This window comes from Vanacampus margaritifer, chromosome 10 (genome assembly GCF_051991255.1).
Source record: "Vanacampus margaritifer isolate UIUO_Vmar chromosome 10, RoL_Vmar_1.0, whole genome shotgun sequence".
Taxonomy (NCBI): domain Eukaryota; kingdom Metazoa; phylum Chordata; class Actinopteri; order Syngnathiformes; family Syngnathidae; genus Vanacampus; species Vanacampus margaritifer.
Window position 1 is genome coordinate 24,920,531 of NC_135441.1, and position 19,685 is coordinate 24,940,215.

General features: G+C 39.9%; 1 protein-coding gene and 1 long non-coding RNA gene across 5 annotated transcripts in view; one reads left to right on the forward strand and one right to left on the reverse strand.

The window, feature by feature from the left end:
* Positions 1 to 17,607, forward strand: part of LOC144059441 (uncharacterized) — a 101,329-nt gene extending 83,722 nt beyond the window's left edge. Inside the window, exons 11-12 of one of the 2 annotated variants that reach the window (XR_013295665.1) lie at positions 8,971 to 9,092; positions 17,366 to 17,607. This is a non-coding gene — a long non-coding RNA (uncharacterized LOC144059441). Of the gene's footprint in view, positions 1 to 8,970; positions 9,093 to 15,134; positions 16,843 to 17,365 lie in introns of those variants that run through there. The other variant, XR_013295666.1, reaches the window with a different exon arrangement.
* Positions 1,877 to 18,063, reverse strand: tlx2 (T cell leukemia homeobox 2). 3 transcript variants are annotated; one of them, XM_077578530.1, is made up of 5 exons: positions 17,064 to 18,062; positions 9,035 to 9,268; positions 7,788 to 8,025; positions 2,459 to 2,639; positions 1,877 to 2,223 (listed from the first exon to the last, which is right to left on the reverse strand). In XM_077578530.1, the coding sequence occupies exons 1-5, from the start codon at positions 17,608 to 17,610 to the stop codon at positions 2,212 to 2,214; spliced, it is 1,212 nt and encodes a 403-aa protein (XP_077434656.1). In that variant the 5' UTR covers positions 17,611 to 18,062; the 3' UTR covers positions 1,877 to 2,211. The 3 variants fall into 3 exon arrangements, with proteins under 3 accessions (XP_077434656.1, XP_077434655.1, XP_077434657.1); XM_077578529.1 differs by having other exon boundaries at positions 2,407 to 2,639; XM_077578531.1 differs by lacking the exon at positions 9,035 to 9,268 and having other exon boundaries at positions 2,407 to 2,639; positions 17,064 to 18,063.
* Between the last annotated feature and the right edge of the window lie 1,622 nt (positions 18,064 to 19,685).

Consider the following 19,685-nt stretch of genomic DNA (forward strand, 5'->3'; position numbering starts at 1 on the left):
TCGAGGGCGGCAGCTTTAAGTTTGCAGACAGCTGTTGGTGAGCACATCATCGGCCTTTCCGTTGCAGCGGGATGCCGGTTGACAGATTAGCGTTGACGTCTCTTCAAAACCTACTTGGTATTTATTGGGAAAGGTTCGGGGTGTCATGTGGTCTTGGAAAGCACGTTTCAATTTCACAACAATTTCCCTTAAAAAAGTTTCAAATACAAACATCTTTCCATCCATATTCAGTAATCAATCACGAGACTTTAATCCTATTCACAAAAAGTTAGGGCTGACCTTTAAACTTTCGAATGCACAACTCTAGTGCCAGGATCTTGTATTCCCTTTAAAACTTTAAAACAACCACAGCTGTTTTCTTACGATGGAACCCAGGGGTGAGCGGATACAACGGAAACAGTAGAGGCCCCAGAATTGAGCCCTGTGGTACACCATACGTTCCGTTATACACTCTAAAAAGAGAATTGTTACACCGGTTTAAGATTTGGCGTGACGTCACAAGAAGGCAAGGCTCATTTACGAGCAAGGAACCTGAATGAGGTGTTTACTGCACTTTCCAGATTGCTAATCTTGTGTTATGACTTGGCTGAAAAAACATTTGGCCGATAAAGGAATGTTTATGGCTACCCACTGTCTTTTTTTTTTTTTTTTTTGGTCACCTTGACGACGACGACAACGGAAGGCTAATAATAACAGTCATCAAAACACTAATGCCCGTTTGCTCAAAGAAGACAATTTTTAAAACAAGTCTCAGGTTTCCAAATATGTCTGTGATGTCAAGGATAAAAAATGAGAGCGTACTTTCCACATCCTATTTGTGACTCTTTCAAGTTGACCAGCCCTTATCCCGCCTCAAATTCTGGCCAATCGTGAATGCTGATTTTGTTACCATAACTACTAAGGGGTGGAGCTAAGGGTGGCTCCACTTTGAGCACCCATTTGTACAGTATTTATGTAAAGCATATTCAGCATATTCATATTATATTATTCAGTTTTTTTAACTCATTCAATCCCAAAAACGTATAAATAATTTTTTTATTCTTTGTCATTCACTCCCAAAAATGTGTTGTTTTTGTTGTTGTTGTTTTTGTTTTGTTTTGTTTTTTATGCTAGAGCATACAAGAAGACTTAAGAGGGCACTTAAAGCAATGGTAGTTATTACAAAAAATAAAACGGCCAACAGGTGGCAGCAGAGTATAAGAGATCAACCAGGGCCATGTTGCAACAAAGCTCTTTTTGCCAGTGTTTTCAACAGGTTTGTGAATAATGATGAAACTTAGCTGTATTTTAATGCTAATTGCTCCAAAACGGAAACAGACACAAATATACATTTTTTTCCGGATAAAAGACGAGACTCTAATCTTTCTTTTGGTAGATTCGTTGTTTTTATAGCCATAAAACATAATATACTGTGGGCCTTTAAAATCAGACAAAATTCACTAAAACAGCTAGGTGCGAAGGGGGTTGCTTCAGTGAAAAGGGCTGGGAGTGAATGAGTTAAAGAGCACTTCATCCTCAAGTTTTGTCATTATTCACAAACCTGTTGAAAATACTGTCAAAAAGAGCTTGTTGCAACATAGGTTGAGCTCTTATACTCTGCTGCCATCTGCTGGCCGTTTTTTTTGTAATAACCACCATGGCTTTAAGCTTCAGGTCAGAAGAGCTCTAGCATAAAAAAAAACGTATCAATACGTTTTGGGGAGTGAATGTCAAAGTATTAAAAACGTATTTATACGTTTTTGGGATTGAATGAGTTAAATAACTCAAGTCAACTTTAGAATTATCAAATGTATCCTTTTTCATCCCACCTCAAATTACCATGACCCACAATAGCACAAAGAGACAAGAAAAAACAAGAAGTCGTTTCCAAAAAAAGTCAACAATATCATTTAATATAAAACACCTTTTTAAATGGACCGCCGTGAGGAAGTCCGTGTCCACGAGGAGCGCTGCCGAGCAGCAGAACTCCCAGCCAGCGCATACAGAAAAGGACTTTAAACATGCATTTTCATTTATTACTACAATGTACAAAGTCAAAAGGAGAATCCAGGTGTTTTTTTCTTAGTTTCTTTGTTTGTTTTTTGCAGACATGGGCAGAAAAGTCTCTGCATCCAGCGGTAAAAAGGGAAGATAGAGGGTGAGGGGGGGGTCAGTCTTGATAGGTGGGCATGTACACAGGTGTCCATTAGTTAGGGGGTCCCTCCTGCCTTTTTAGACCGTCAGCTGAAGGGAAAGCGAAAAGGAAATGTGGTGTAAGGCAGGAAAATGACTCAACACAGACAACTCACAAAAAGTTTGGAATATCTTGCATCACTCAAAAGCGCGATATCCTAAACTTTTTGTAAAGAGTGGTGTACTTTTGTCCATATCGTGTCCATTCAGAAGGAGTCGTTGTTGTCCACGTACCCGCACACACACACATTCACACCACAGATGCCACGGAGGTGACGGACGTCACCTTATTGTCATCCGCCCAGGGTTGCAGGTTCTGCAGGGCGTACAGGGAGGAGTTGTGCAGGCAGAGCGGGTCGGGCTGCAGGGGCTGGCTCAGGGTCTTCTGGAAGGCTTCCTGCTGCAGCTGAAGCATGAGCCGGTTGGCCTGCTGCCTCTCGGCCTCGCGCTCCTCCGCCGTCTGTCTCCTGGTCGGGTGGAAGAGGCCAGAGAGGGTTTTAGCGTTGATGTGGATTTGCGTAGACACTAGAGGTGGCAAATCCAAGTCTAGAAAAGTGAAAACCCAACCATAGTTTGGCTTTAGGCCCTGATAGCTAGCTCCCTAGCAGGTAAACGAGCACCATGGGAGCTAACTAGCTAGCACCTGAAAGTAAAAACCCTGCCTGCCACAGTTTGGCTTTAGCCCCTGATGCTAGCTCGCTAGGACCCTAGCAGGTAAACGAGCACCATGGGAGCTCACTAGCTAGCACCTGAAAGTAAAAACCCTGCCTGCCACAGTTTGGCTTTAGCCCCTGATGCTAGCTAGCTAGGACGCTAGCAGGTAAACGAGCACCATGGGAGCTAGCCAGGGAGCTAGCTAGCAAGCACCTGAAAGTAAAAACCCTGCCACAGTTTGGCTTTAGCCCCTGATGCTAGCTAGCTAGCTTTCTCCCTAGCAGGTAAACGAACACCATGGGAGCTAGCTAGCTAGCTAGCTATCACCTGTTGCTGAAGCCAAACGGTGGCAGGCATTTTACTTTCTGGACCTGGATTTGCCACCTCTGGTAGACAATTCTATTGTGGCAGGAGCAGTTCTGGTAGCGTACCTAATGTTTTGTCCAGTGAATTTCTAATCGAACGACAGGTGAGGATGTGAGACTAAAGCAAATCAACTGGTAGCCATGTTGACATGAAAAGTATTGTTTGGAGGTTGACGCGCCAAAGAGAAAGCTGCACATTAGCATTTATATTTCCTCGCCACCTGTGTCAGGGGATCGGGGGTTGACAGCTGATCTGGCTGAGTGACAGGTGTTAGCGAGGAGAGAACGTGACTGGCGGGCAGGCAGGTGGGCGGCTCAACGTGTTAACATGGAGACGCGCATCCTGTACGGCGTGTCGGGAGGCACCGGAATTACCTGCGACTCTCGAGGTTGCTGGAGAGCGGAACCTGTTTGTTGCTAACCAAAACAGCAGCACTTAGACCATGTCTCAAACGGACCCAACGCTTGTCGTACATGCATTCCCTGCACAGTATTAAGGTGAAACGTATGCCATGGTCGAGTTAACCGTTTGACAAACAGAACTTCTCATAAGAACTGATTAATACATTTTCGGGGGGATGACACATCAAAATGTTTCTCCTATCATGATTGTTTGGGGTACTCCCATTACTTTCTCGTGCAATGGCTTATTCCCATCTTCTTACTGCGAATGTGCAGACTTGATTCAGGAAGGGGGTCGCCAAGAAAAAAACTAAAACGTGTTCGCTATAAATTGTAATATGTTTCAACCAATCAGGTTGGTGAAAAAAAGTAATCATTTTATTTGTTGTTGTTTTAAAATCAGTGTTAAGGTGGAGTGCTTTGCTATTATTTTTGTTTTTTGGTTAAAAAATTTAAAACTTGTTCAAATTAAAAATATAATGGGTTATTAAGTTAAAACACTAAGTACGGTTGTTTATAAAAAAAGATAACTTGCTCAAGTAAAACTCACGTTAAAAGCTACTTAACTGTAAAAGCATTAAATATTGTAAAACAAATAAAAGTGAAATGTGAAACTGTTGAAACAAACGTGTGTTAAAAGGTTAACTTAAGCAAAAAAAAAAAAACTAAAGCAAAACATTAACATAAAAATCTGCAATTTAAGTTAATCTTACAACTCAATTTAAAACTTAGGAAAATTGAATGAAAATTGTATTAAGTTAAAATGAATATGAACAACCTAAGTTAAAACTAAAACTTTTTTTTTCTTTTTACAAAGTTGGACATAAAATTGATCAAATTCATTTTCAAGCAGTCTATAAATTAACCGATTAATGCATATTTTTCATACAGGGTTTTTATATTCATTATGGATACACAGAGAAAAATACTATGGATTTTCCCCCCCAAAAAATTCCACTTTTTTTTTTTACAAGCTAGCAACTTCCCATAGCTGACTTCCTCTTCTTTAGCCTGCAAAATACTGCAAATACTGCAAAAAGAGTGACTCAACAGCGCCTCTGCTGACAATACCCGAGTAGTGCCCTCCTTTTAAGCCCCTTAGTACGTTTTGTTCAACATCCATCTCAAAAATCCGTAACCAGGCTGGCGTGAAATGCTGTGCCAATAGCAAGAAGTAAGAAAATGATTAGGGCAGGTACGACCCTCACGCAGGCGCGCGCAGCAAGCTGCGGCCATTAGCCACGCGTTATTGCTAACAGCATTACCATAATGCGGTTGGCTGCCTGCTGATTCGATCACCGTCTTGTTAGTTAGCGTGCTCGTCGCGCAAGCGCATCCCTCACGTTGAGGCTAGCAGGTGCGCGCTGCTACGATGACGGCGGCGGCGGCGGCGGCGGTGGCATCAATCTTTGTTGAACGAGGAAGCGGGTTAAGGACTGGGAGCTTATTGGTCGTAAGTGACACGCTGTTTTGTCTGCGCTCATTTTACTTTTAGGCATTGAAACTGGCTTTTGTCGGACAAGATTTGACACGAGAGTTCGGGTTGATGGAGGGTTAAAATTTATATTTATATTTGTTTATATGTGATAACTCATGGTCAATTTGAAAGGAAAGGTTGGATAACATGCACATACAACATGCTAATGTAAATACTAAATACAGAGTACTTATTATAGTTTTTGTGTTTTTCACTTTTGTTTTTATTTGGATTAGTTCTTAGAGCGTTTTTGTTTTTATCTGGGATGGGCGAGTACCGATACTGAGTGTCATATCAGGCCGATACCATACTATACTATACTGCTGCGTTTTGACACATTAGGCAAATCATCATCTACGTCAGAAACTTTGTTCATACAGTAATTTTTTGTTTGTACTGTATATCAAAAGTACAAAAGGTATCAGTACTCTGTATCGATGCGTACTCAAAAGTGTCAATACTCGTACTGGTATCGGTCTGAAAGAAAAGTGGTATTGAACATCCTTAGTTTTTATATTAGTTGTATTTTCATTCCAAAACTTGAAAAAAAAAAAATAATAATAATAATATATATATATATATATTTTTTTAATTCTTTTTAAATTTTAAAACTTTGTTATGGTTAGTTTTTATTACAGTAAGTATTGCGTAATAAAAAGTCAATGATATTAAATTAAAAAAATTAAAAAGCAGATGACCAAATATTCCTTACACCCGTAAAGTCCAGCTGTCATAAAACCGGCTGAGCTGCACCCTAGAATTTTTTTCTTTTCCATTTTTCACAAATATTTTATAATACCTATAAAACACTTCTTGTATAAGTGACAGCATTGCTCTGTAAACACCTTCCTTATTTGCTGACTAACAACCAAAACAAAAATACTCATTTTTTTTGTGTGAGCATCATGTTGCTTCGTGGCTTCAAATATGCTTTTAAAAGGCGCTGTCACTTTAAGGTCGCGGGGGTAATTGGGATTTATCGCACGTTCACCTCCAAACGATTGCAACCTGCAGCGGCGAGAATCAAGTGCAGGGCGAGCACGTGCGCGTCTCCGCCGTCCGCTGAGAGGCTTTGAGTACAGGATTGCTGCGGACAGCAGCTTTCTAAAAGGCCTTTTAGGAGGCTCCGGTAATTGTGCTTGGTCAAGCGAACTGGCCTCCGCCGGCTGCCCAGCTAAGCAAAATCAACGGCGTGTTGCGAGGCGCCTCCGACGCTTAAACCGCGACGGCCATTTTGTGCAACATCAGAAGCTACTTTGGGTCCGAGGGCAAAACAAAGAGTGTCCATTTCGGGCTGGGTAAAAGTGCACATGCTGTTTCGATGGCTCACCTTCGGACTCCCTTTCGTGAGTTATAATTATATAGAGTGCTTAACAAACGTATTAGAGCGCCACTCATCAAGAGACCATCTAGCATCATGAAGTGCTTTATTGCGGATTATTTCGGTTTTCAGTGCACTCTCATGGGTTGACCATTTTAGATTTGTTTTGCTTTGAATCTCAAACTGAATTCACCATGCAGCATGACAAAGTGCTTTAACGCGGTTTATTTCAGTTTTCAGTGAACTCTCAATGTTCAACCATTTTTGAACAGGAAAGACAAATTTTAAACGGAATGAATTATGACACTTGTGACCCTTTTGTAAATAAATAAGAGGCTATGCAGCATCATGAACTGTTTTAATGCATATTCAATCGATTTTTAGTAAACGCTCAACAGTTTACCATTTTTGCTTTAATTTTGGTTTAAATTTCAAATTGAATTCTCTTTCAATTTCAGCCAGCCTGTAATGGTTTAACATTTCACTTTGGTTTTTATTTTGACTTTCGACAGGATACTCCATTCATGACTTAAAAACATCTCTCATAGAAAATAAGAGGCTATACATCGTACAAGTGCTTTAATTCATATTCTTTACATTTTTTGTGAGCTCGCAACGTCTTTCCATTTTGCTTTTTTTTTTTTTTTTAATTTTCAAAGGAATTCTTCATGTCTTAAAACCACCTCTCATAAAAACAAAAAGGAGGCTATCGACCATTGTGAAGTGCTTTAATTAAGATAATTTCCATTTTCAAAGACAACATTTTACCATTTTGAACAAGAATGGTGTATTTCAAAATGAATTTTACTACAACCATTTTAACCATTTGACTTGTATAAAGTAAGAAGAGGCTATCCAGCATCATGCACTGCTTTGATGCAGTTTCTTTCCATTTTTAGTGAGCTCTCCAAGTTTGACTATTTTCAACAAGAACAACACATTTCAAACAGCTTCAAACATATCACTTGTTGACCACCTTGTAAAACATAATAGGTCATCCAGCATCATGATGTGCTTTAATGCAGATTCTTTCTATTTACAGTCCCTCTGCATTTTACCATTTTAAACAGGAAGGGGGAATTTCAAGATAAAATTGACTTTCACCACATAACTTGTAATAAGTAAGAAGAGGCTCTCCAGCATTGTTCAGTGCTTTAATATATTTTCTTTCAATTTTAAGTGAGTTCTCAACGACGTGCTTTAATGCGGATTCTTTCCATTTCCATTCTGTCGACATTTTATCCTTTTGAATGGGAATAGAAATGTTCAAACTGCACTTAACCATTTGCTCTTTTGATAACCAAACCACAGCATAACACGTTTAATCTCCCGTACCACCATTTTGTGAACGTCTGCGTCTGATCTGAAGTCAGCAGCGGAGTATCGCAAGTCTTACCGCCATTTTGTCCGCCTGTTCTGAAACCACGTCTTGACTTGGGCGTCCGTCATCTTGAGGGCCTTAGCCAGGGTGGCGCGCTCGGCCGAGGCCAGGTACTTCTGCCGGTGGAAGCGCTTCTCCAGCTCGCAGATCTGCACCCGGCTGAAGGACGTGCGGGGCTTTTTCCTCTTGGGCGGCGTGCGGTTCTGGTACGGGTGGCCGATGCGGCGGGTCACGGAGAAGGGCGACAGGGCGGCTGGAAAATGGACAGACGCCAGAACGGCTTTTTTTGTTGTCGTAGTGGTCAGAAACAAGGAAAAGCTTACAAATCATTGTAGTGATTGACAAATGTACTCGAGTCACGTGACTTGAGTTAGACTTGGAACTTGCTGGGCTAAAACTTATGAAAGGCTCGACTTTTTCCCGCCTCTGGTGATTGATGTCCCGGATCAGTTATTACAATCAAAAGCCAGAAAGAAAAGATTTCCCTGGAGATTTGGTTTGTTTTTCCGTCTTTAGCTGGATGAAGTGATTGCCAATTTTGTGGTACATTTCGGGCTTCTGGGCGAAGGCCCAGAAGCTGCCAGTTGAGGACGACGATTGTAATTACGATTGCCAGTAAATCAATAAAATCACATTTCTCTGAAGGAAAAAATGGTAGGATGTTGACGGCTGCCCTGGATAAAAACAAAACATTTTGCCTTTCATAAAAACAGAGCTTCTACTATCTCATCACTCTCAGCCATTTTCACTTTCTCGGCTGTTTTACTGGATTTTGACTGACTTTGCAAGGCCCACAGAATATTGTGTTTTATTGCTATAAAAACAAGGAAAGATTAGAGCCCGTTCTTTCATCAGGAAAAAAATAATATTTCTATCCATTTCCGTTTTGTAGCAATTAGCATTAGAATATAGCTAAGTCTCATCATTATTCACAAATCTGTTGAAAACACTGGGGAAAATAGCATTTTTTTTTTCAACACGGCCCTGGTTGAACTTTTATACTCTGCTGGCCGTTTTTTAGTAAAACTACCATTGCTTCAACTGTTCTCTGCAGTTGAGAGGCTGCATCAAAGCTCTAGCATAAAAAACGTATAAATACGTATTTGGGACACTGGTAATATTTGAAATTTTATTTTATCACACTGTTTGGCGTTAAATGTTTTTTAAAATATGGTTTGTTTTGCCTCTTGTTTTTTAGGTGTGTATGGCAGAGTAGGGGCGGTGCGCCACCTGATGTGCATTCGGGCGAGGCGTTGACTCACCTGGGCAAGCCCCCTTTGGGAAAGAATAGTCAGCGAGGAGGCCATTGCCGTCTCGCAGGTGCGCAAGCTCGGGGTAATAGCATTTAGCTAAGGTCTCCACCGTGCTCCAGACGGGGACCCTGCCGATGTCCCCCTTGGGGAGAGGGCAGAGGGGCCCGGCCGCCGCCGCCGCCGCCGCCCCGTTCCCCGGCCCCCCCGCGACCTCTCGTGCTCGGCTCTCCTCTGCCTGCTCCCCTAAAGGAAAGGGAGACACAATGAGGTCCCGCATCTGGAGCACAGCAGCCGGCCAGGTGTTCAAAGGCGGCCCAGGGTGGCCGATCACATGGGGGAGGAGCCAGAATGTGCGACACCGGCGACTTCAGTGACATTTATGCTTTCAATTGGACACATCTGCCATTTAGCAAAACAAGCGACAGATAGCATTGCCGCAGCGATGATAAGACACAATCAGCATAGTTGCTCACAGGGTTGCTCAAAGGCCAAACATCAGCATAGAAGATTTAATGGTGATGAAAAAATGATAATTACACGTGATCAAAGCAGTTTAATAAAACAAACTGCAACATTTTTGAAAGTCATGTTGAAAAACCATCATGACCAAACGATGTATCAGAATAATTAATGCATGCAAGTAGAGCCAAGTCATTATTTCAACTTAACAAATTGATCAAAAATATGTATTTATTTATTTATTTAAAAGGCTTGTATGTGATGAAATTGTACCTTGATTTCAATTTGAAAGCTGCAAAAATAATATAAAATATATTTAATAATATATCATATATTTTTAAACTGCTACAAACAAGTTTTTGCATTTTTTTTTCATTGTTTGTAGCATCCAAAATATGAAGATGTGTAATAATTTTAATTTTTACAAAAATCAGCAAATAATATATCTAAAAAAAAAAAATTTTTTTTCAATCCATGTCCCAATATATAATGTAGGTTCAAATTCTCAAAATCGAGCTTTTACCCTCTCATATTTAAGCTAAATTTAATAATTGCAATGTTGAAATGTTTGCACCCTTCTACCTATTTCTTGTAGTGTCCAAAAGATGAGACTGTCCATTGAGTGTAATTTAAAATCAGATAAAAAAATATACCATAATCTATAAAATATTAAAAAAAAAATGTCCAAGCCATGTTTTTGCACCCTCCAGATTTACCGCTATGCAAAATGTGTTCCAGTTACCGATAAATGTTTGCTCCACCAAGATGGTGTGTACAATCCAAATGATGAAACAGAATTTTGTTTTTTTAATTCAAAGAGGAAGTCAAATCACGTCGAAAACTGTCTTTACAATATGATCCCGCACAAGTCTAAACTCGACATTCGTATTCATATTGCGTTTGTGGAATGGGAATTAAGAAGCCAAATGCACCCGCTTTTAATCCATCTCAGGGCGGCCATTTTGTCGCTTGAAAATGCCATCGCAGTGCCTCAGGGCTCAGGGAACGAGCAATCACAGCTCAGCTTGCGAACGTCACACGTGACCAAAACTCCGAAAACAGGTGAGTTGTGATTGGTCATTATTTTTAACCCTGAGCAACTGTGATGTCATTTTCAATCGACAGCAAGTGGCAAAATGGCTGCCCCCTGCAATGGATAAAAGCTAATGGAGTTTGTTGCTTAATTCATATTTCACAAGCACAATATTAATTTAAAAAAAAAAGTGTTTATAGGGCCACAGGGAGTATATTGTATTTTAAAAACAGAAAACATTTATCTAAGAAATATAATGGATTTGTAAAAAGTCACAGCACCCCTAAAATATCATAATAATAATCCAAGCACCACAGAGTATTTTTTTATTTTTTTTACTGATGTCTGTATGAAATTTTACCGGTAAAAATGTTTTGTCATTTCGGATTTAGCTACCTTACAAGGAAACTTGCAGGATGTCTCATTGGCCTTCCTGCCTTCCTTCTTGCTTGCTCGTTTCACTTTCACTGCCCAAGTATTAATACCCACTTATCATCTACATCATAAAATATCTATGAATACTGTCTATTTTGTCAGGCGTGGGATAAACACGCGATCAATACGTATGTAAGGGGATCGTTTTTGGCCATAGATCCACTTGGCCAACCAGCCGATCGCCACACTCTCGTTGTGAACGGAGAGCAATAGAACCGGAACCGATCTGCTTCTTTGCTCTTTCTTTCCTTCTGTTTGGCCACCCAAAATTAAAATTAAATCTCACCTGGAGCCCAAATGAGGGTAAACATCTGCTCAGGAGTCCCCTGAGCGTCGCTGGCGCTATTTGGCAACTGCGCGGTGCGTTCGAGGCTCTCCGAGTTTTGTGATTCCAAGACGGATTGCTGCAATTTGAACGTCGCCGTGTAAATGACAAGCGCATTTAGCCGCATATTGCTCTCTAATGATGTTCCCTAATCTCCTGCATGCTTCTTTTTTTTTTTTTAATACGAACATCATCAGGTTTCACGGTCGGTAATTGTGAAGTGGTAATTGTACCCCTCGCAAAAAGATTTCTTGGGGGGCGAGGGGGGATTTTTTATCATTAGTTTCGATTCCCTTGATGCTGCCTAAAGATGCTCGCACATGACCTAATTCCGTTTTCAAAGCGGAAATCAACCTTAAACATTTCTTGTTATTTCTTCGTATATATGTTATATGTGCCCTGACGTGACATTATGATTCATATTCACATTTGTGGAATATGAGCTAAGCAGCAAAATCCAGCTGTTTTGATCTATCTCAGGGGGCGGCCATTTTGCTACTTGCTGTCGACTGAAGATGACATCACAGTCGCTCAGGGCTCAGGCAACGACCAATCACTGCTCACGTGTTTTCTGAAGCTGAACTGTGATTGGTTGTTGCCTGAGCCCTGAGCGACTGTGATGTCATCATCAGTCGACAGCAAGTTGCAAAATGGCCGCCTTCTGATGTTGATAAGAACGGCTGGATTTTGCTGTTTAACTCATATTCCACTAACGCAATATTAACCAAAGTAGTATATTTAGACGAGTTGGGCTGCATAGAACATATTATTGTAAAGATTTTTTATTTATTTTTATTTTTTTGGGGGTGGGGGGACTTCCTTTTTAAGCCACATTTTACTATTAGCACCTTTCGCTGGACCCTTTTAATGCTACGACCTGATTTGGGATCTTTTTTTTGGGGGGGGGGGGCAAAAAATTGTGTATTCCTCACAGTAAATGACAGTTCTGTTTATACCATGCATATAAATACTCTGTTCTGTATAATTTTCTCCCTCATATTTGACGGGATAATCTGAGATTGATCGCCTAATCGTTATCATCTACTCAAATCCGAAGCAAAATCAAAAGCGATGCATTGACGCCATCTACAGGGAGCTGTTAGTCATTACAGTTGTTTACAAACCTGAATTCTACAGACAAGCTCAACAAGACCCTCGTTAAAAGGTTTTTTTTTTTTCTGTTTTAGACAGTTTCAGTTTGGTGTAGATTTTATTTGAATAAATTTCATTGTTATTATTGTGAGGACGAAGCGGTTCCGAAAATGGATGGATGGATTTTTTTTGAGTCCTGCAGGCCTGTTGAGGCTCACAAGCAGCACATCTGGCCACATAATGTTCTGCATTAGATGCTGTTTCGGGCCAGCTGTCCGCTAAATAAAGAACCAGGCATGTTGAAAAGAACATTCGGGTCGCTGCCGGAAAAGATTGAATGGACGACTGGAATTCAACTGCAAGCAGATAAATGCATTGCACATCCATTGACAAAGAACACTGAACACTTTAGCTCAATGATTTGAGCAGTTTTTACATTTCAGAAAATTATATTTGAGCTAATAACTGGTTCGCATGAGGAATCACATATCCTGTATATCATCATGTCGCCCCCTTTTTTTTTACGTGCCCCACCCTCAAGAAACATTTAGCTATTTCCTTTACCATTATACTCGAACCAAGGGTGAAAAAGCCCCCCCCCCCAAAAAAAAGAAAAAATATATTTTGCTATCATTTGTATATCCTACGCCATACCCCAAATAAATTAATCAGTATGTTTTTGCAAGCCCTACTTTTTAAATACTTACATCTTTGCAATGCCATCTAAATCATGTCCAAACGATGAAAAAAAATCTCCTTGACTTTTGTGTTAGCCAGACCCCTAAGAAACTTTTGAATTTAGATTACAAATCTTTTACCCCACACGTATTTTCATTCTGTAGCAAAACAGTATTTTCTTTGGCATGTGGCACGATGATAGTTTGTTTATGTTCATGGGCACACTTGTTAAAAATGTTGTTAGGTTAAGGAAGAAAAACAACATTGAAAATATTTCTTTAGGATGCGGCATTTAGAAAACGAATGGTGACAGGCTTTTGGCAATTATTTCAATCTGTAGGAACCTGTAAATCTGGAATTGGGTCCAAATTGGAATTAGGGTCTCAATTTGGGGTGCATATGCTATTTAAAGGGTTGTGAAAATGTGGATAAAGGCATTTAAAAATTCATTTAAAATTTATTTTTTTATGCCATGTTGGGGTTAGCAAATTTTAGCTGTATTTTATTGGCTGAAAATGAATCCACATTTCTCTTTTTTTGTAATGAGCGCAATTTGAAAATATTTATGATTTCTACACGCCACGCCTCTAAGAAATCCTCACTAAACACTCCAAGTGGAGGAGGCGATATGAAATATAAATTAATGTACATGCCTTAATGCAAGCCACGAAAAAGAAAAAAAAAAATCTTAGGACAAAACGTGCCTTTTTTGGGCTTGAACCCAATTTGACCGGAAGAAAAAGGCCACCTCCGAAAATGTGTGTCGTGTATAATAAAAGCAGGCGCGCGCGCGTGTGCGTGTGCGTGTGTTGTAGGCCTACTTAATAACACTTCTCAGTGTCAAAGCGGCTCCCCCTCCCCCCACACACACCCCACTGCGGATATTACCTTTTCTCCGGCAATCTAATAAATAAATCCGTGAAGGATTGTAACGGGGATATTGAAATAGAACATGAACATATTGTACGGCGCTATTTATTACCGTGCGGCGTTCAGGCGCGAGACGCAAGGCAGAAAAAGGAGGCTGCGGTTTTAGGACTGCTTGCTTGATGCTGCTGCTGCTGCTTTTTGTATTGATGGCGACAAAGTGGACGTGATGGCTGCTCTGTTTATTGTCGCTTGTCCTATTATGATGACGAGCCGGCGTGGAAAAGAACATTCAAGGGGAAGGCATCCTAATGGATTTTTTTTTTTTTAAATCAAGTGTTCGATTGTAAATATTTTTTTTCATAATAAGTAAAAAAAAACAAATATTGTTAAAAACATACTGAGTATTATTAATACAACGTTTAGTTATAAAAAAACAACAATCATACAAGAAACGCGTGAAATGAATTTAAATTTTGACATTGTTCTATTTATTGCATCGTCAAAAATCCTATGCAACATTTATGATATATACGAAATGATTTACATAAACGTGCAAATAAAAATAATAATGAAAGAAATGTGAAATACATTTAATTACGATTAAGTTATAACCAATGTCCTTACCATGTTTTTTTTTAAATTGAAAGTCCAATTAATGCAGGAAATTTGAAATGAAATTTAGGTTTTGAACGTCTACAGATGTGAAAATAATGTGCACATGACAACATTAAAATAAAAATAATGCACATCTTTCATTTTTCATTTGTACGTCTGCTAAACTATAATGACTGATTAACATTAAAAACGTCTTGCCACTATATTTCATGTAAAAAAACAAAAACGTGTTTGTGTGTGTTAAATTGAAATAACAGTTCAAAAAGGTCAAGCAAAATTCGAAATTATGACATTTTATCTGATGGCTCCCCAAAAAAAAAAAAACGTCTTCCTAGTATTTGTATGATAATAAAAAAAAAGTGGATCTATTTAAACGAAAATGCATTAAAATGACGTTGTTGTTGTTTTTTCTTTTTAACGATTTCTTCAATAGGCCTATATAAAAAAAAACGTCTTCCAAGTCTTCAGCTATTATTTTGCATACAAACGCATCACGCGTGACGAAAATCACATTTGTGCAAACCAAATGGTGCATTTCTAAAAAAAATCTTCTCGTCTCGTGCACGCGCCTTTTTAATTGGACGCCATTTTCTGATCAATAGGCGGCCTACAAGTCATGATTGAAGCGACAAAATGGAGGAATTAAAAGGAGACATCATCAGTGAGTCTTTACAAGAGTGCAGCCTTTTGCAGTTGACAACAACCCCCCCCCACCCCCCTCTCCATCATATATTAATAATTCATTGCATCGAATGAACGGAATGGTCAATATTTAATAGGAGGGGTGCGAGAGGGGGCTTTTTCATCTTCATAACGGTGAGATCACGTGACACACACACACATACACAGTAGACTAATTAATAGCATCATTTAAAAACGTTGGAAATATAAATTATGTTTTTGTTCTCCATCTTTACACACCCTATAAAAATGCTTTTTAATGTATTAAAAAAAAAACGGTCCGGCTCAAGCTTGATTAGAATATGGATAAATAATGTATACAACTTGTAATCAAAGTATACATCGTCTTGGAAGTCGAAAAGCCATTGATGTGATTCATATACAATAATGGAAGTCATTCATATTTAAGACTATACAATTGGCCTGTTTTTGCCTTGAAATATAATATGGAAAAAGTAGTGCTACGGTGTTTTTAATGCATTGGATTTCTTTGCAATTTGTATAGAATACAATGACAACATATACATTATTATTTGTTGGGAAATGAAAGTATTTGTTTTTCATTTTAGACATCTTGATTGCAGCCCTGCACTCAATTATGTTATTACTAAAATACAATATAAGCCATTAAGGGAACATAAACGATGAACAATAAGATATCCTTTCTTGCAGGTGGGAAATTGTGTTACGAAATAAAGTATTTATTTTTAGTAAAAATAAAATTTGATTTTTTTTGTCATAAATGTCTCTATTAATGGCAATTGTGGATATTGTGCAATTTTCCATACAGCAAAACGAAATATATTATTATTATTATTATGACACGATTTTTATTTGATATTTACTGCAGACTTGCACAATTTGTGAGCACATTGTGTGTATTTGGTGGTTATTGGCGTGTAATTAGATTTTTTTTTAAACTGCAAGAAGTTGTCACGTGGCTGTTCCTGTTTGCCAACTGTAATATAAGTTTAAAAAAAATATATCACGCCTCATTCACAGCATGTTTTGAACATTTTTCCATTTTTTTGCTGTTGTCGATCGTCGTACTAAATTTAAATCTGTAAATATTGTATGGTACAAAAAAACAAACATTTGGGGCCTTGTTGTAGTTACTGTTCCTCTTGGGCTTTACTTGTTTTTATTTACTCTATACTAAATTGTGTAGTGATGCAAGTTGCATATTTTGGGGCCTTTTTTTTTTAACAGGTCCTCTCGGGTGTTATTTGTTTTTAGAGCAACAACTGCGCAAAAAAATGATGCGTTTGGGTGCATTTTTTAAATTGTACTTTTTGTGTTCTAGTGTTAAATTTGTGCTAATATATGATCAATTTCTACATACATTTTATGAGCATGTTGATGATGTTTGGGGATCTTGTTTTTAATAAGGGGTTCCTCTTGGGTTTTGTTTGTTTTCACAATATCGCAGTAATGCAAAAACACATTTTCTGTGCATAGAATTTGGGGCCTTATTTCAATAGGTTCATGCTTTATACATTTAGGAAAACAATATGTTGGCAAAAACATTTTTGTGCATGTTTTTGGAATTTTAACCCCTTGAAACCAAGAAAAATATCTTGAATTTTACTTGTTAAAATATGTGAAAGCAAATTTTTGAGCGTTTTTGTGTTCATATTTCAGGGTACTTATTTCAATAAAAGTTGTTGTCAGAGCATAATTATGCAAAACACATTTTATGAGTATCTGTGTGCATATTTAGGGGCCTTAACGTAGTGTGTATGCAGAAATCCGGTGCAAAACCACAATTTTGTGCCTATTTTTGTATTTTTCAACCTTGAAGCAGCATTCATGTATTTAAAAAAACAACAACAACAAAAACAGCGATTTACCTGTTAATCTGTCCTTGGCAAACCTCCTGCTGCTCTCCATCCAGGGGAAGGTAAAATTGGCATTGCCCATGGGCCCCATGCCGGGCACCGGGCCGAGGCCGGGCGGCAGCTGATGGACCCCGCCGGCAGCCGAATTGGGCGGCGGGGGCGGCGGCGGCGGCATGGGCCTGTGCGCCGGCACCCGGATCACGCCGCCGGACCCCGCCCCAGTCGCCCCCGCCGCCGCCGCTGCCGCCGCCGCCGCCGAGTTGACGTTGACGTTCATGTTCATGCTGACGTTCATGTTCATGTTGACGTTGTAGGAGCCGGCCAGGCCCATCGAGCAGGCCGGGTTGTACACGCCGCCGTAGCCGTTGCCGTAGACGGCGTTGGAGGCGGCGGCCAGCGCGGCGTACTCGGGCTCTCCGGTCCGGTTGGGCAGCATGCAGCCGCCCTGAGACTGCTCCGAGTTGAGGATCTGGTCGATGCCGAAACTGATGGGCTCGTGCTGCTGCTGCTGTTGCTGCTGGTGAGTTTGGTTCACCTCCTCGATGCCCGTGTGCTCCATCTTTTTTATTCTTATTCTAATAACAAGCAATAGTGTGTTTTCCCCCTCTCCCTCTCCCTCTCCCTCTCCTTCTCTCTCACTATATTCGTTGCAGTCTGCTTGCTTTCAAGCATCCATAACGGCCCACAATGAGGATAATAACGGCAATAGATCCAGTGCGTAAAACGACCCAAATGGTGCCATCGTTTGCGTCCAAAGGGGGCTAAGAGACAGCGTATTCCATTTTACGCGTATGTGACAAATCACTTACTGGCACAAATCCGCGCGTTGGGCCCCCGGGGAGCCTGCGAGGGCCCACGGGTGGGGATGCTGCTGGTGGGGATCCATGTGCGTCAAAACCCAGCGAAACCCCGTCCGGATTGGGGAGACTTTTGACTTGACAGGCTCGCCGAGGCGAGCCGGGAGACTCGTGCTGCGTTCAAGTGCAGGTGAGACGAGCCAATGCGTAAAAGCTGCCATTCGGCCGAGCTCTCTCCTTCCTCCTCCTCCTCCTCCTCCTCTTCATCCTCCCCTTCTTCATCCTTAGTGGACGTGCTCTTAAAGGAACAGCATCTTTCCCGGCGTTCAAAAGCCAACTGGGGCGTTTGTGGCTTTAAATTATGCCCGAGGCCACCAAGTAACGCTCCAATTCGTCCTTTTAGGACTTTTATTGCAGGAATACACAAGGGTTAGGTTCTTTAAAAAAAAAAAAAAAAAAAAAAGAAAGAAGAAGACGAAGAAGTCCGCATTATAAGTGGATGAAAGTATTTTCAGTCAAAGGTGCTATACTTTTAGCTTCCTGACAACTTCACAAATAACATAAATAGCCTAAAGTGACATTTTTATATGTATTACTAAAAAAATATATATATTTAAAAACCGAGCCCAAATCTCTTACGCTTGGAAGTTGAGCTACTTAATCAAGATAAAAATATGATATAGTGTATTATTTGTCCAAAATTTGGTATTCTAGCTACTTTCAAAAGTAAAAAAATAAATAAATCAGCATCAAATTAAAACAATCCGTGAGTAAAGGGATTTGTGACGTCACAAAAGCGCGACTATAGAACTGATGGACGGCTATAGATTATCTTGTGTCTCAATATAAATGCCCCAGCATTAAAAACGGACTCGAATCATTTATTTCTACAATGCCATACATAAACCGTTAGATATAAATTATAATTTAACCTGCTTTGAAGATATGCAGAGCACGTGACCTCGAGCTACATCTGCTAGCTTGCTGGATATTGCTTGTTCAAAACGTGAAATATATTTCAAGTCTTCTAACAAACATATTACACAGCAAAACAGATGCAATCGACTAATAAATTATTTTTTTCCCATTCATATTCTTTGTACGGCGTGCCATGACGTCATCTATTCAAGGCAATTGTCCGGAAGTGCCATAACATATCATCATATGAACACAGACACGATAGATAGATAGATAGATAGATAGATAGATAGATGGATGGATGGATAGCTAGATAGATAGATAGACAGATAGATAGATAGATAGATAGATAGATAGATAGATAGATAGATAGATAGCCTCAGCTCCTTGTGCAGGCTTCAATTCAATAAACATGAAAAATGAGTGATAATAAAAGCACGACACGCGCTGTGAGGGAGGAGAACGAGCAGCAGCAGGAGGGAGGGCGGGAGAAGAAAAAAAAACAAATTTAATATATCAGCGTTTTATTACGCACTTATTTCACTTTGGGCGCGAATGGAGATATGTCTCCGCTGCAAGAGGTGGCTGCAGGGGAAGCATAAAAATCAATTGTGTGCATGCTGCGCGGACCATATCCATAACGCTGGTGGCTGCGATGCTTATTGTTAGGATCGTGATGACGATGATGATGAAGATGACGACGACGAGGAGCATTAAGAGGAGGATGGGCTGTTTGTTTACATGTTGTAGATGAATTCAATGCGAAGTAAATCTCCCCATAAATACAATTCGACCTGCGTGACAAACAAGGCGCATACAGAATGTGCAATATATCGAAGCTGATATGTGCCTTTATTTCCATCTGCGTGCTTTACATACGTCAAATGGTGGATGTAATATATAAAAGACATTTGTTTTC

Bases quoted from the DNA above. Each gene is read 5' to 3' on its own strand.
- tlx2 (XM_077578529.1), bottom strand. From the start codon at position 17,610: ATGGAGCACACGGGCATCGAGGAGGTGAACCAAACTCACCAGCAGCAA. The intron at 8,026-9,034 runs GTGAGTCAACGC...TCCATTTTCCAG, and splicing joins CCCAAAGGGGGCTTGCCCAG to CCGCCCTGTCGCCCTTCTCC. The intron at 2,640-7,787 runs GTAAGACTTGCG...CCACCCGACCAG, and splicing joins AACAGGCGGACAAAATGGCG to GAGACAGACGGCGGAGGAGC.